This window comes from Rhizopus microsporus (genome assembly GCF_002708625.1).
Source record: "Rhizopus microsporus ATCC 52813 unplaced genomic scaffold scaffold_8, whole genome shotgun sequence".
Classification (NCBI taxonomy): domain Eukaryota; kingdom Fungi; phylum Mucoromycota; class Mucoromycetes; order Mucorales; family Rhizopodaceae; genus Rhizopus; species Rhizopus microsporus.
The window spans coordinates 81,875-96,955 of record NW_019671923.1 but is presented as its reverse complement, the minus strand read 5'-3'; the positions used below and the strand labels follow the sequence as shown (position 1 = coordinate 96,955).

General features: G+C 36.7%; 8 protein-coding genes across 8 annotated transcripts; 5 read left to right on the top strand and 3 right to left on the bottom strand.

The window, feature by feature from the left end:
* The first annotated feature begins 633 nt into the window (after positions 1-633).
* On the top strand, positions 634-1,244 carry RHIMIDRAFT_131991 (uncharacterized protein). Its single transcript, XM_023605556.1, has 3 exons — positions 634-951; positions 1,006-1,026; positions 1,090-1,244. Exons 1-3 carry the CDS (start codon positions 717-719, stop codon positions 1,191-1,193), a joined length of 360 nt encoding a protein of 119 aa, XP_023466128.1. The 5' UTR covers positions 634-716; the 3' UTR covers positions 1,194-1,244.
* A 1,413-nt stretch (positions 1,245-2,657) lies between these two features.
* Positions 2,658-3,897, top strand: RHIMIDRAFT_251393 (uncharacterized protein; the record flags this gene model as incomplete). The annotated part of the gene is made up of 2 exons (XM_023610836.1): positions 2,658-2,891; positions 2,953-3,897. The coding sequence occupies 2 exons, from the start codon at positions 2,658-2,660 to the stop codon at positions 3,895-3,897; spliced, it is 1,179 nt and encodes a 392-aa protein (XP_023466127.1).
* A 50-nt stretch (positions 3,898-3,947) lies between these two features.
* Positions 3,948-4,545, bottom strand: RHIMIDRAFT_237349 (uncharacterized protein; the record flags this gene model as incomplete). Its single annotated transcript, XM_023608742.1, has 4 exons — positions 3,948-4,100; positions 4,153-4,209; positions 4,259-4,448; positions 4,514-4,545. The coding sequence occupies 4 exons, from the start codon at positions 4,543-4,545 to the stop codon at positions 3,948-3,950; spliced, it is 432 nt and encodes a 143-aa protein (XP_023466126.1).
* A 353-nt stretch (positions 4,546-4,898) lies between these two features.
* RHIMIDRAFT_313235 (concanavalin A-like lectin/glucanase) lies at positions 4,899-6,677 on the bottom strand (the record flags this gene model as incomplete). Its single annotated transcript, XM_023614853.1, has 10 exons — positions 6,340-6,677; positions 6,270-6,291; positions 6,048-6,220; positions 5,982-5,994; positions 5,784-5,928; positions 5,674-5,729; positions 5,602-5,615; positions 5,390-5,549; positions 5,165-5,334; positions 4,899-5,111 (listed from the first exon to the last, which is right to left on the bottom strand). The coding sequence occupies exons 1-10, from the start codon at positions 6,565-6,567 to the stop codon at positions 4,899-4,901; spliced, it is 1,194 nt and encodes a 397-aa protein (XP_023466125.1). The 5' UTR covers positions 6,568-6,677.
* A 106-nt stretch (positions 6,678-6,783) lies between these two features.
* Positions 6,784-7,295, top strand: RHIMIDRAFT_131962 (uncharacterized protein). The gene has a single exon (XM_023605555.1). The coding sequence runs from the start codon at positions 6,789-6,791 to the stop codon at positions 7,263-7,265; it is 477 nt and encodes a 158-aa protein (XP_023466124.1). The 5' UTR covers positions 6,784-6,788; the 3' UTR covers positions 7,266-7,295.
* Positions 7,296-7,351: 56 nt separating this feature from the next.
* Positions 7,352-7,935, bottom strand: RHIMIDRAFT_202198 (CKS-domain-containing protein; the record flags this gene model as incomplete). Its single annotated transcript, XM_023606595.1, has 4 exons — positions 7,352-7,563; positions 7,615-7,736; positions 7,789-7,807; positions 7,863-7,935. The coding sequence occupies 4 exons, from the start codon at positions 7,933-7,935 to the stop codon at positions 7,352-7,354; spliced, it is 426 nt and encodes a 141-aa protein (XP_023466123.1).
* Positions 7,936-8,713: 778 nt separating this feature from the next.
* Positions 8,714-9,611, top strand: RHIMIDRAFT_281960 (uncharacterized protein). The gene has a single exon (XM_023613046.1). It carries the CDS (start codon positions 8,768-8,770, stop codon positions 9,518-9,520), a length of 753 nt encoding a protein of 250 aa, XP_023466122.1. The 5' UTR covers positions 8,714-8,767; the 3' UTR covers positions 9,521-9,611.
* Positions 9,612-9,816: 205 nt separating this feature from the next.
* Positions 9,817-15,079, top strand: RHIMIDRAFT_281959 (uncharacterized protein). Its single transcript, XM_023613045.1, has 7 exons — positions 9,817-10,218; positions 10,269-10,396; positions 10,449-10,833; positions 10,885-10,980; positions 11,029-11,124; positions 11,183-14,616; positions 14,670-15,079. Exons 1-7 carry the CDS (start codon positions 9,841-9,843, stop codon positions 14,944-14,946), a joined length of 4,794 nt encoding a protein of 1,597 aa, XP_023466121.1. The 5' UTR covers positions 9,817-9,840; the 3' UTR covers positions 14,947-15,079.
* Positions 15,080-15,081: the final 2 nt, after the last annotated feature.

Below are 15,081 nucleotides of genomic sequence, written 5' to 3'. Positions count from 1 at the left end.
AGTCATCCGTGTTCATTGTTCTTCTATTGCATTCTTGTACACCAAGCGATAAAGCTTTTATTTTAATATCGTTCAAATGCCTTTTTCTCATCAGTAGCAGTGATATGATTATAATATAGGTGTAGATAATACAGATGGGTATTAACAGATGGCTGGACAGGGGCTAACTTGATTGTAAGAGGGGAATAGAGGAAACAGTGAATATTATTGGATTATAAAATGATGTAATACGCATATTAGAACAAAATCGATCAAAAAAATTTAAAGCCAAATAACATGACCAAGTGATAAAGAAGTGACCAAGTGTATTGCTTCAATGTTACCATGACTCTGGTTATGACACTTTTTATTACATTACTATGACAACTGTTGCTGTGAATATCACTTTTTACTATAGCTAATATACTTTTATCAATGAATATTCAAACTACATACTCTAGTCACTATTGCCTTGTGATACAGTTGAGAACAACAAAGAAAAAGTATAAGAAGAGAGAAAAGCAGAAAGAGAAGTGATGGAAAGTAATATAAAAAATAAGGTGAGAAAACAGCTATTCTTTTTCCTTGTCCTACATGATCTTTTTACTTGATTCCTTTTTTCTTTTTTCTCTCTTTTTTTCTCCTCTTATTGGAGATAAATCGATAAAATAACAATAAACTATTTAAATTCGACATCATCTTTTTTGTCTTTTTTTTCCCCTACACACGTACACGAAATGTATCAATATCCACCCAATTATAATAATAACAACAATAGATTGCCACTTACACCCAATAGCATTTCACCAACAAGAGAACCAAAAGATATAATGATGGAAGGCTCAACATCGTCATCAGAGTCATTAAATGATTATCCACAAGAAATTACCTGGTTATTCTTTCGAGATAATCAATGGGTGCCATTTCAATCAAACAATCATTATAAAATAGAACAAGCGTTTACTCTAGGAGGTATGAGCACACCCATATTACGTTTAATTTTCTAATCAATCTTGGTCGAGATAGGCATTTATGTAGATATAAAAGGTATTCATATCACTTTGACTCTTGAAATCAAGAGCTAAACACCCCCTTTTTTTTCTTTTCTAGATTTTAACTTTCCTCACCTAAAAAGTATACGTGTGTTTCCGACCAGAATGTATTTATCTTATCTTGGTATGAAGTATAGATTGAGCTGCGTTATTCAAGGTTAACAAGTGTATATTATCCCCTTAAAGAATAACTATTTTAATAAATACCTGCATAATTATTTCTTTTAAATCACATGAATTTTCATGAAACGAAAGACTAACTGGGTTTCTTCATTTTTAAAGGGATATTTGCCGCTCATTCTCATTTCATTACTATTATCGAGCACACTTGAAATATCATAAGCCTTACACTATAATGATCATAAAAACAATAAACAATTGATCTATTAAGCATCTTTCTGTACAAGAATTTTTTTCCTGCTATTGACTTTGAATGGAATATGGTTCAAGTGGATCATTTTGTCCTACTCACCAGTATGTCTATGCATAACGTTTCTCTTAGCATAGGTTTTTCTTTACCAAGCTTATACGTAAATACATGTAAAAAATAGTAGTGATCGCAGATATATAGATATTTCCATAAGAGAGCACATAGAGGACGCTCATTGAGAGACCCCCTATAGATTCGCTTTCAAATGAATCGTTCCAGTGATAAAGATTCTTGCCAGCAAGTCATCTTTACCTTGCCTTATTCTGCAAGGTACGGTGATACTGTTTGTGTTTGTCTATAAAAGGTGTTACTACTACTGCTTCTATGATCAAATATCTTGCTATTTTCTTCTTGAAAACGATATAAAGTTATTATGACACCAGCTGCAGTTATTAGTGTGCTCTCATACCATTTCTATTGATTTACAATGATGAAAGCAAAAATTAAGCTCTGTAAAGGCCTGTTTTAGTTGATATGACTTTTATATTCGTCTTTGTGTTTAAAAGTAATTTTTCTTTATATGATTTATCACAAGCTACAAGGTTTCTTACGTGTTTTGTTCCTTGCTAGTGATTTTATAATTTACACAAAGGTACCTGCTGTGCTTAAATTTGCTTTCTACTATAAGAAGTTGCTATCATGCATATTTATTTTGAAGATTTAAAGATTAAAAAGAGATTCAAGGCCGTGATCGAAAGCAATACAGTATGGTTAGATATTGATGCAGTAAAGGGAAAGATATTAAAGTACCAGCAAAGAATAGTGAATGAACCATAGTTAAGAAGCCTTATTGGATTATTGGAAGACAAGTCAGTAGAGTGCCCAAATGTTTGTGAGGATGAATGGAAATGTAGTTCAAATATACGGATGAATAGGTCTTATGAAGTTTTCACAATGGGTGAAAATGGTTTGCTTAAGGAAGTACAAAACATACCATATAAAGCTACACTAGAGGCAAATGAAAAAATTACTCAAAAAGAGGAATAAAATAGCCACGTTTTATTTGTTTGGTCTAAAAATGTCTCTTCTTTTCAAATACGTAATCTACTAGTTGGATGTTCCCTAAGCATCAGTGGCATCAGCATCAACAACAACAGCAGCAGAAAAAGCATGGGTTAGAACATCCAGCGTATTTAGTGCCTCCTCAACGAACCAGATCTCTTCAACACTCTTTTGCACAACAACCAAAAGAACCAATGCCAAATGCGACGGATGCCAAGCCAAATATTACGTTATCTATAACAGAGATTGCAGAATTTTCATCAACCATCGTCTATTTATTATGGCATGTTCGACGACAATCAGTAATGGATTTGCATTCTAGTTCAAGAACTGGAGTAATGTCTACTATAACCAACGCTAAGCAAATAAGAACTACGGCTGATATGGCCAACATGACAAGTACAGCATTCAAAAAATTTTGCAGACAGGTACCTTGGGCATAAATATATACTAGTATAATTATTTCATTGATGAATCCATTTATTAAAGATATTAAGTGCGACACAACTTTCAGAATCCGTAGTATTATTATCACTAAAGTATATCGCCATATTGCTGCACAACAGCCCTGGAATAAAGGGGGCAGATGGTTCAGAATACCGCTTATTTACTGTAGCACTGATGCTAGCAAATAAATATTTGGACGATAACACATTTACCAACAAAACATGGTCAGAAGTGTCAGGGATGAAAGTGACTGATTTAAATATTATGGAGCTAGAGTTTCTGGATGTCCTTCAGTTTAGACTTTCGATTAAAAAGGAAGAATATGAAAGGTGGAGGATAGCTTTGTTTGATTTTAGGAGTCAATTGCTTGGTATCTCCAAAAATGCACAAAAGCAGAGAATAATGGAAACAATCGCAATATCTACCTATCCATTACAGTGGCCACAGCAACAACAGAGACACTTTCTTCCTCATCCTACTTATTATCTAGAACAACAAAAAATATCCATGATATCACCTGTCATGCCTACTCCTGCCACTCGGGATTTCCATCTCTTTTCTAAATCCCAACAAAAGTACCCTCAATCAATTATCCATGGGCCACTTACTAGAGTACAACTGAAAATACCACCACATCCAGTTTACCAACGAGTGCCTGCTACATCTTCTGCGCCAGTGGTGTTTAATCCTTTTAATGTATATAATCCACGTTCCTCATCATTGTCCTCAGCCATCAAAGGCGAGCATAATGAAACGAATACTTTCTATACTAATAAGGGACGACCAGTAGCACCAAATATGTCTCAATCAACCTACATATCATACCCACAAAGATCATGCACTCTGCCTTCATCGAAGCCTGTTTATCTCAATAGCCGTACATCTTCATTACCTAAAACTGATGAGCATGTCGTTGATAGTAATGATAATAATGATAATAATGACAGTAATAGCAGTAGCAGCAATACCACTTTAATATACATATAAATCTTAATCCCCTCCCCTTCATATCTTCTTTGATTATATGATATTATCATTTATTTAAAAAACCAGTAATAGAAGAACATGACCATACATACAATAAATAATGTTAAACAGCACCACATTGTCCCTGATTCCTTTGAGGCCATGATTTTAAAATTATTCATGGTTTTACCCAAAATAGATCCAGTATTTGAAAATTGATTATTCTATTCAACAGGATATAAGCTTCATTCCTTCTCTTTCTTTCTCTATAATTACCATGCTATCTATCAAACCATTCCCGTATTTGATTTCCTCTCCTATTTTTCCTGTGATCTATTCTATAATGAGTTTCACATTGAATACAACACCATTCCCTCCTTACGTTCTTCAATATTTTCACTTTAGCAGATAAGCCAGATATGTCCTCATCATTTTGACTTTCTAAATAATCCAATTCGTGATCGTTCATCTTTACTTTGACCGAGTCGAATTCTCTTGATGGTGATGGTGTACTACGGTCATATTTCGCATCACCTAATAAAGCAGTTCTATTATGAAGATTTTGATAGCTTCTATATAAAGAGTAGCAAAGAATAAGAAATAAAGATTATGAGCTCATCTCTCATCTTTTCGGCACCTTACACTTCTACTTCCAAACTGTCGAGACATTAAAAGAAAAAAGGCAAACCATTGGTTGTTACATACCTGAGTTTTATTTATTTATTTTGAAAAGCGCACAATAGTGTGTCCCGTTTGGTTATGAATGCTCATCTTACAGCAGTGCTTATGCTTCCCTTGTTTTCAAACGCGTGTGATCATTTATTCCTTATTCGTGTGCTCGTGTTAGGAGAGAATAGATGATATCCCATATATAAATGGCTTTTTTTGATATCCGACATCAATACAAATAGTGACCCTTCTCTTCTCAGTTTACAGCCCATATGCATTGGCTGAACAAATTTGCAAAAATGACTGGAGTTTCATAAAAGTAAACTAGACAACATTTTGAACATAAATATACTTTATTCCTTATCAGCACACGCATTCTTCTCCATCGACCATACTTTAACCCAATCAACAGCCAGTGCACGCTTATTACCTTTACCCCATGTTGGTAGCCACTTTTGCCTTGAGTCATAAAACTTATTAGGAGCATGAGGATCATCATTCTTCCAGGGCTTTGAAGGGTGATCCGGCCAGAATCCATTGACACCACCGACAGCCAAATTAATTATCTGCATGAGGCGATAAATAATCTGACAAAAAAGTGATTTTTATGTTATTTTACCAAATAAAACTCTTGATCAAAAGGTGCAGATATATCACCTCCTTTCCATGGATTCATTGTAGTCTTTTCATCAAATTCTCCTCTTTCCCATGCTGTTTTATCAAAATCAACTTCTAGTACAGTCTGTTTGTCAACGTAGGTTCTTAAACCTTCCTTTGTCCATTCGAGTCCTAAATTTTCAAGAAAATTAGACCACTTGTCTAGATCTCATTCATATAAACCTGCCAAAAGTATGAAAATTATCAGCAAAGGTGCCATTGGCTGAATGCACTTCAGCTTGTGTCAAGGAGTACTTGTTCAAATAAGGATTTGGCCCCCAATGCAGAGTGGATAACACGGCTGATACGTTTCCATAAGGGTATCTTACATTTCCTCTAGATTCCATCTGATAAAGACTATTTAACAAATCACGCGTGTTCACTTTTCTAGCTCCTTACAATATCTATTTCGCCTATAGAATAGATCAATAAGATAAGCATTTTTCAAATAAGATATATGCTTTTTCTTACCACTTGCTGGCCAGCTACCATAGGCAGAATACTTTGGCAACATCCAAACGGCTGGCCTATGTAATAAAGTTTTTATAAGGATATACGTAGGCATTTATATTATGTATTACCATAGCCAGTCTCCAACAGGAAGTCGGGCCCTCACTTCGACTTTTCCATAGCGAAGAGACATTGAATTGATTGTTCTTAGTCTAGCTGATTGAACTGGGTTAATGTAGACTCCACCTGCGGGAGCACCCGATAGTCTTTCGCATCCTTCATGTAATATATAGTTAATTGTACTGTCTTTGTGTGTTTATTTGCTTTACCAAAGTTTGAATTATCTATATAAAGATGTAATCAGAGAGTAGTTACAGTATATAAAAAGAGCTATTACCTGTGCAATCTTCAGATGGTGATCCAGAGTACAAGGCTATCTTTCCACCTTCTTTTAGGGCGTCTTCACCAAGGAAATCAGAGGTCAATGTTGGCTTGATATACAATATACCATCCTCTACAAAGCTATTTGATCTATTATTGGCATAATACTGAAATTCCCAATTACCGCCTGGTATGTTGTAAGTGATTGTTTTGTATGCTTTATGATCAGAGCTTACCTCCACTGAGAGTAATCTCGTGCTATCAAAAAGTTAGTTTGATGACGTCTAAATACAGTGAAATACTGACCTGCCAATTCTTAAAGTTGAAGGTATCAAAGTGATCTTCGAATACGACACAATAGTTTGATTCGATAGCATTCTTTTGAGTAGTTAAAGTTCTATTGCTTGATGCAGCATGGATTGGTGTCCTAAGTTGAACATTGGGTTTCTTTATCAGGTGAGCAGCCTTGTTTAATTCAAAGCCAAATACACTGGCAGATGTCAAAAACACGATATGAGCTAAGGTTATCTTCATGTTTAAGAGTGGAAAAAAAAAAGAAGAAATAAAATGCGTATTCTTGTTTTATCCAAGTGCTTCCGGGAATGCATAAATCAAGGCACGTTTCACAAAGCATATAGATCTACACGCATTTGCCCTTTTTCCTTTTTCTGGATTGGTTCTCCGACTGACAACATTACAAAAAGTTTTCTTTTTTTTTTTTACCTTTTTTTTTTCTCTTGTTTAGCATAAATTAAATGACGCATAAAAGACGTGGCAAGAGACCTTTATCAAAAAGAAACAGCTCGAGTCAAAATAAAGATCAGTTTATGGACCTTGCTCAAGCAGCATTAGAGGAAGCTGATCAAGAAGAAGAAAAGAGAGGAGTGATTGGTGAAGTAGTAGAGGCACTCATTGTCAATACAGGCGCACCACTTGTAGCAGAAGTCATTTCAGAGCAACTAAGAAGTCAAGATATTATAGAAAGAGCAGCAGAGATGCACGAGGAAAGAAAGAGACTGAGCCCAAGCCCGAGTCTAACAGAGATCGAATCCTTGAAGGAGCCTATAAGTGATGAAGAAAAAGAAGATACAGTAAAGAAACGAGATACTATAGATCGACCCATGATGATTACAGAATACTCTTGGCGTTTATTTAGATTACTCTTGTTAGCAAGCATTGTTGGATTAACATGCCATTTTATCAATATTCATAGATACCCTTTCTTTATGTAACAAAGAAGCATTTATTTATTTAGTAATAAACTTTTGACAATATATAAAAGATGAATGGTATATGTAGCATGCTTATTCTTTCCTCTTTAGGGCTTTTCAGGGACAAATGCATCTGGTTTTGCGTTACTGCTTTCTGATAATGTTGTCATGCTCTCATCTCTTTCCCTTGGCTTTATCAGCTCCTCTTCCTTTTCTCTTTTCTTTGCCTCTTGCTCTTCCTTCATCTTTTCTGCTAATTCAGGATATTTCTTCAAGAAATCTCTTTCTCTTCTAAACAGCAATATGTGTGGTTCAGGAGCTTAAAATGAATTAATACATATGTATTGTACATTCTCTATACTCTCATTACCATGCACCATATAATGTTGCCAACCTACAGATTGGCTTACACCCAATGCTCTACATTCTTCTTCTGTCATCAATCCATGATGTGGTAACCATCTAGCAATTTCTAATGGTAGGATAACGTGTCTATAATATAAATTAGATTGAATATATATATATCACTTATATCTCTCTTTACCTATATTCATAAATATCATCTATAGCATATATAAAGATCAATAAATAAAATAGAAAAAGTTTATAAAGACCTACCAAAATATCTTGAAGAATAGGTAATCTTATCTTCATAGTCCAATACGTCCTTTTGTTTTTGTACCCTTTCCATTTCAAGCTGCTCTGATGATTTTTCATGATCAGGCACAGGTGGTGGTGGACGATTGGATCTTTTTTGTCTTCTAAAGAATACTCTCTTTGTACCCTTTTCTACCATTCGTTTCTGATAGCTTGCAAGTTCTTGAACCGTCTTTTGTGCAAGACCATTATATACTTTTTGTTTAGGTTGATCTCTTCCATTAGGTTGACTCATGTTATTGTTCGGTTGATTTGATATTTCTCTTTTCTTGATTACTTTGTCATCCTGATCATGTAATTTTACTGTTGATGTATCTTTGTCCATTTTATAAAAAAAAAAAGAGGAACAAAAAAGCCAATTGAGCTGTCACACGCATAAACAAGTACCATATAAAAAAATATAAGCATCTGGCGTCAGTCTATTTTTAATAGTGTCAAGTGATGAACTATCATATTCCCCGGATTGAGGTCAACTTGCTTATTGATTTAATACAATGTACAAAATCAAAAAGAAGGCAAGTCTTACATCATGAATATCAGTTTATGTTTAATATGTAAGACTGTATCATACATTGATCCTCTTTTTTATATGTGTCTAGGCATAATAACAAATCGCCGAGATTATTAAAAGAGATGTATGTGTCTATCTTGCTTGACACAAACAGTTTAACAATTAAATAGAATAAAAACATATATGCGTCAAGATTATAATTTATTAATGTTCGGTTGGATCATCGGTACATCAGTCGGTTACAGTAACCACACTTCTTTTTTTATTTATTTACTACTTCTTTTTATCTATAAATGATCGTTTTTTGTCGACATATTGAATAAACAATTGTCTTTTTTTTTTATAAATATATATTATGAATGATAAGCAAGAGGAATTAAAAACCACTTTATTAAACCCTGTGGCGTCTTCTTCAAAGATTAAAAGACATGTACCACCCCTTTTATCACTTCCAGAGTGTTTAGCCTACACTTGCCCTGAACAGAGTAATTCCGATCTTTCATCATCGACAGCAGCAGGAACAACAGATCAAGACAAACAATCTTTTCTTATCACACGTCTTCCAAAGGCCATGATTCATCAATGGAAGCAAATCTCTTCTTTTCGTCAGCATTCAGTCAAAAGTCGATTATCAAGCAATGACATAAAGGATCAAAAGAGATTATACAGCTATTACCATGATCCGAATATCTCCCCTTGTTCGACAGCAGTGGCAGACGAAGAGAAGGGATATTTTCATATTCATGCAGCACAAAAGATAAAAAAGACGCCCCGTGGACGAATAGCAGCATTAGTGATGATCTTGTTTGGTTTTCTTATTGTTATTGTGTTTATTATTATGGGATTAGGCAAAGCGACAGAATCAAATGAAGACTCAATAGATAGCATGCAAAATAGTACCGTCAGTGCTTCTTTTGTCGATGCCAACAAACTCATGATGATGCCTACAACTCATCTACCAAGTCAGACCAACAGTCAAACTGAACTCATGCCAACACCGATCCATGATACAGTGACGAGATTTATTCTTATTGAGGATGCATCTGTACTAAACCAAATTATCACTCAAGCAGGAGTCACACCAAGTTATTTACCAATACCGAGCTAGTGTCTGTTTCTTTTACTTCATCGTTGGACATATGCGTGTATATTTAATAAAAACAAAAGGAGATAATTTTTCTACCTTCTTTAAAGTTTATAGAATTCATAAAATGAAACGGAATACTTATCGGTTATGAAATAAATGACGTATATATTAAAATATACAAGACCATATCACGATACATTGCTTACTATACATGGTCTATTAGAGAAAGAGAGAAAAAAAAAAAGAGCTGTGACTTTACTAATAATAATATCCCCCCAAGCGTGTGTGTCGTCTCTTTTTTTTAAACTTTTTTTTATTCTCTTTTGTGTCAATATAAATCAATGCTTGCATCAGAGGATAAAACTTATGAAGTAGATCCTATATTTGAACAAGAGTTTGAACGTGTTAAAGCCAGTGCCAAAGAATATGGAGCAAAGAATAATGAATTCCGTGCAAGCATTACTCGTTCAGTATTAGACACCTATAGAGGGCGTCGTTCTGTCTCAAGCTTTGTTCGTTTTGCAACTGCCATGATGAAGGATGAAGACGGCTACTTTAAGCAATACGAATTAAACACTCTGACCATGTTTGTCAATACTTTGAAATCAATGGACATTCAACTGGAAATCATTCGTGAACGCAATTCAACTGATCCACAGGACACGGAAGAAATACGAACACGTACAGAAATACTTACAGGAATGATTAACGGTCTGGTGGTAAATTTTAACATTGTTATTTCTTTGCACCTTATTTAATAGTCTATTAGGAATCTCAAGCACTTACTACCAATGACTGTAAAGTTCACTTTTCAAGTCAATTGCTCAAGGACTGTAACATAATTCCAAACAAGGTCTTATTCGATCGTCGTCTCATTCGTCTCAACACTGCTATGTTGTATGTCTCTTTTTTTATATAAATTTGTTTTTACTCACCTTTTCATTCTTAGATACAAGCAACACAAGTTTAACTTGCTTAGAGAAGACAGTGAAGGTTATGCAAGTCTTATTAACGAACTAACTATTTCCAGCATCGACAATCAACGGGATACAAAAGGAAAGTTGACACCTACATCCTTGTCAAAAGTACCCGAGTTCTTAAAGACCATTTCTTCTCACATTGGCGTGTTTCATCTTGATCCTAATCGTGTCCTTGACATCATTTTGGATTTTTATATAAAGCAATTGACAGTCAATTACACTTTTTGGACAGAGGTCATCAAGCAATCAGCTTGGATTCAAAAACTCACCTTTATTGATGTGAATGGTGAAGTGTCTACTGGACCAAGCGCTATTTTGGCACAGTTGATCGGATTTAGATTCTATAACTTTCATGTAAGTTTATGATGTGATGTTTATACAGTAAATACTCATTTCGTCTAATAGGTTGAAGAATCAACGCCTGTTCCAAAGGAACTCTACCTTACTATTGCTATTATGTTAAAGAATGGATTGATTTCACTTGGTGATATTATTCCTCATGTAAGAAAAATATACAAAAAGGAGAGTACTTTATCTAATAGCTCGTAGTTATCTCCTTTTGAAGAAGAAATGAAAGCAGCCAGGGACGAATATAATGTCAAGATGAACAAAGAAATCACAACCAATTCTGGTGGCAAGCTAGCCGTAAGTTTAAAAGACACACATACGCAATGGCAACATGTACCAACCTTGATATTTGCAGATGTACGGCGCTTTAGGAGAAGATGGCAATACACAAAAAGTAAAACGTGCAGCAGAAGATAATGGAGAAAATGATGTAGAAGCCAAAAAGAAGAATACCTCCAACGATGTTGTTGAGCTCACAAAGGCATTGTTCTCTGTTGGCGATTTAAAGAATGCAGAAGTGATGCTTTCAGTGTATGATAAGTTGATCGACATGCATCCTCAGCTTGCATATGACATCTACCGCATCTGTCGTGTTGTTCTTCAGCCTGCTTATGAAGCATTTGTTCCTGAGAACATAAAGCAGCTGTATACACGCTTTAGCCAATGTGCTGAACAATCTCAACTTAAATCAGCGTTTACAACACATGAAGATTATAATCCCAAAATACCTTCACAAATCAAATTGAAACGTGTCTTGGTGATTGATGCTCTGCTTGATGACACTCAGGATCTGAGAAAGATGGAGCGATATTCGTTTTTCTACAAGGAATGGAAGGATTCTTTAGAACTATGTGAATCCTATGAACACTTGACAACACGGTTTATGCCTCTTATGCGTTTGGCTGGCTACAGAACATATTTGGCTACAGACCTTATTCAGACATTAATATTGATCATTGGCGGATTGCTTGATAGAGAAAGAGACTACCCTGGATGCAGACTTCATCTTACCAACATGATTCGTGAATTCTTATTGCCGGCTATCTCCTTCAGCAAAGGTAACCCAGGCACCATGGCCAGTGTTTGGGAAGTTCTGTGCCGTCTGTCATTCCAGGAGAGATACTGCCTTTATGGAGAATGGAGTAACGAATTTTACAAAAAGAATATTGAGACAAAGCTGCTTAAAGCACGTGTAGAACGCGCAGCTAAATCAATGATGCGTCGAGTGTCAAAGAACGACGTGCGTCGATGTGGACGTGATCTTGGTAAATTAGCGCATTCAAACCCAACGATCGTGTTCAATGTTGTTCTCGATCAAGTTCAGTCCTTTGATAATTTGGCACCTATCATGGCAGACGCCTGCCGTTACCTTGGTGACTTTGCATATGACGTACTTGGCTTTATCCTCACTGACAAATGGACTGGTTCTCAAGGCGCTGGTAGAACGAAAAAGGAAAAGGAAAAAGATGACGGTATGCCAGCAAGCTGGTTACGTTCACTCGCTGTATTTACTGGCATGTTGTTCAAGAAACAAGATATTGATTCGACTCCCTTTTTACGGTACATGGCTTATCGCTTACGTTATGATGATTCAGTAGCCGATTTGATTCTCTTGAACGAGTTCATAACCAAGATGGGAGGTATTGAAATATTAGCTAGTGCTTGTACAAATGATCAGATTACTGCTGCTGGTTGCTCAGACTCGCTAAAATCTGAAGCATTCTTGCCTATCTCTCCTGATAATCGACGTGCATCTCGCCGTGTGTTGGGTCGTCTAAAAGATTCTCTCCGTCGAAACAATGTTGGGTTGGAAATCTTGGTGCTTCTGTACCGTTTGGAAGAAGCCTGCATGCACGAGCAAGCCGTTCCTGCAAGCGATCGATGTTCTAAGTTGGATAAAGTACATCAAACACAGCTGCAATACCTTGATTTGTTAACGACATTGTTTGAGCCTGACGAATATGCTACTTTAGTTCCAAGTGTAGAAACTTTAGTGAATGAATATGCGCTCCCCGTGCACATAGCCATGACAACTAACCGTACCAAGACACAGCATGCCATTCGACAAAATATGGACACTCCTGTTGTTGAAGGAGAAGTGTGGGCACCATTTAAGCAAGTGATCGATGTCTTACCCTCATTGCTCCAGATTCCTGCTATACCATCCATTTTTACCGCAGAATTCTACTTTATGTTCTGGCAACTCAGTCTATACGACATCTACTGTCCCATTAACCATTACGAAGCCGCTATCAAACGACACACCGATATGATTCGTCAATGTCAAGATGTACGGTCATCTTTTTACCAGAACAACAGACCTTCTGTAGTCAGTAAAGCTGAAAGACAGGCACAGGCATCTTTAGATATGCTTAATGAAGATCTTCCAAGACATCAATCACATGTAGAAAAAGTAATGACGATCCTAAAAGATTCACAGAAACGATGGTTTCCAAGCTCGATGCAACGACAGGCACTGATATCTAATATTCTTCAGCACTGTATATTGCCACGTAGCAAGATGTCTGAAGTGGATGCGGCCTTTTGTTATGAATTTGTTATGCTTATGCATAGAATCAACACAGTCAACTTCTCCAGCCTGACCTTATTTGATAAGGTTATCTCGGATAGTTTGTCAGCTAACTTTATTGCCTTTTCTGAATATGAAACCACCATCCACTCAAGATTCATCTTTAAGACTCTATCCAAGATGGGTAAATGGCACAAGGACGAAAAGCTGTACCTGAAGGATGCCCATGGTGACGGGCTCATTGGATTCCAAAAGAACTGGAATGTGGATGCTTCTCAAGGAGTAGCAAAAGAAGATTTGCTGAGCTTTACTGAATTCCAGCGCGTACTCTACAGATGGCATTTTAGATCATGTATGGCAATTGAACAAGCACTTAAATCTGGTGAAGCTCATTTGATAAAGAATGCCTTTTTGGTGCTACGTCAATTTGCCCCTTGCTTCCCTGGTGTTGTTGATCATGGAAACAGCATTTTGAAGATTGTTAAAAGGCTATCTGAAGAAGAGAAGCGACCTAATATCAAGGTGCTGGCACGTAGCTATATCGGTCTGGTTACCAAGTACAAGAGCTCATGGACTACGAAGAATGCATTCTTAGGACTCAAGGAGCCTAGTCCTCCAGCACAGCCATCTACACCGGCAGACACAAAGACAACCAAGACAGATTCAAGAACATCAACACAAACGGAAAATGAAAAAGAAGAGAAGCGACGTGAGGCAACTGAATCAAGCACCAGAGTATCTTCTGCATCTAGACCTTCTAGTCCCTCTCGACGAACTGAAAATGGCAAGGCATCGGATGAAACTGCAAATTCATCTTCAGAAAGGAAGCGATCTCGAGAATCAGAGCACACTCCTCGCGATAGTGAAAAGATGTCGAGAATAGATGAGTCTGGAGGACGTCATCGAACGGCTTCAGGATCTGCAAGGGATTCTCCAAGGGATGTAAAGGATGATAGATCAAGTAGAACTCCTAGAGTATCTGCGCCATCTGCAACTGATGAAGCTAGCTCTAGTAGACATTATGATGATAGAAACAGTAATCGCGCCAATGAGAGCAATAGCCGACACCCAGACGAACGCCCTTCGAGTCGATTAAATGAATCTCTTTCAAGCAGCCGGTACAACGATGACCGCACAAGCAGTGGAAGAATCAACACACCTTCATCTTTGAACGATCCTCGGTCGTCTTCAGCTAGAGGCTCCAAGAGAGTGTTGGAAGACAGAGAGCGTGATAGAGGTGAACGTCCGGATAAGCGAAGGTAAGGGCAATTAAAACAATGGCTTGATGTTGTCTGATGAAATTAATTAATAGTACACTTAGGGACATGAGAGATGACCGTGGTCGTGATGATAGACGCGATGACAGATTACGAGATACCCGAAGAGCAGACGATAGAAGGCCAGATGAAAGAAGATTAGATGATAGAAGGCCAGATGACAGAAGAGCAGATGACAGAAGAATTGACGACAGACGAATGGATGATAGACGTATGGACGATAGGCGTATGGATGACAGAAGATTCGATGAGCGCAGACTACATGATAGACGCGAAAGAGAAAGAGATCATCGTAGCAGTAGAAGACGTTAAATGTGTTTTAGTTTTTTTAAAAAATCAACTATTGTAAATAAACGTTTGTTGCATGATATGATTGGATAAGAATCTTATTGATCCTATTGGTCAACGTCAAAACTGCGGTGACGCAACTTTTTTTCTTTTTGGGGG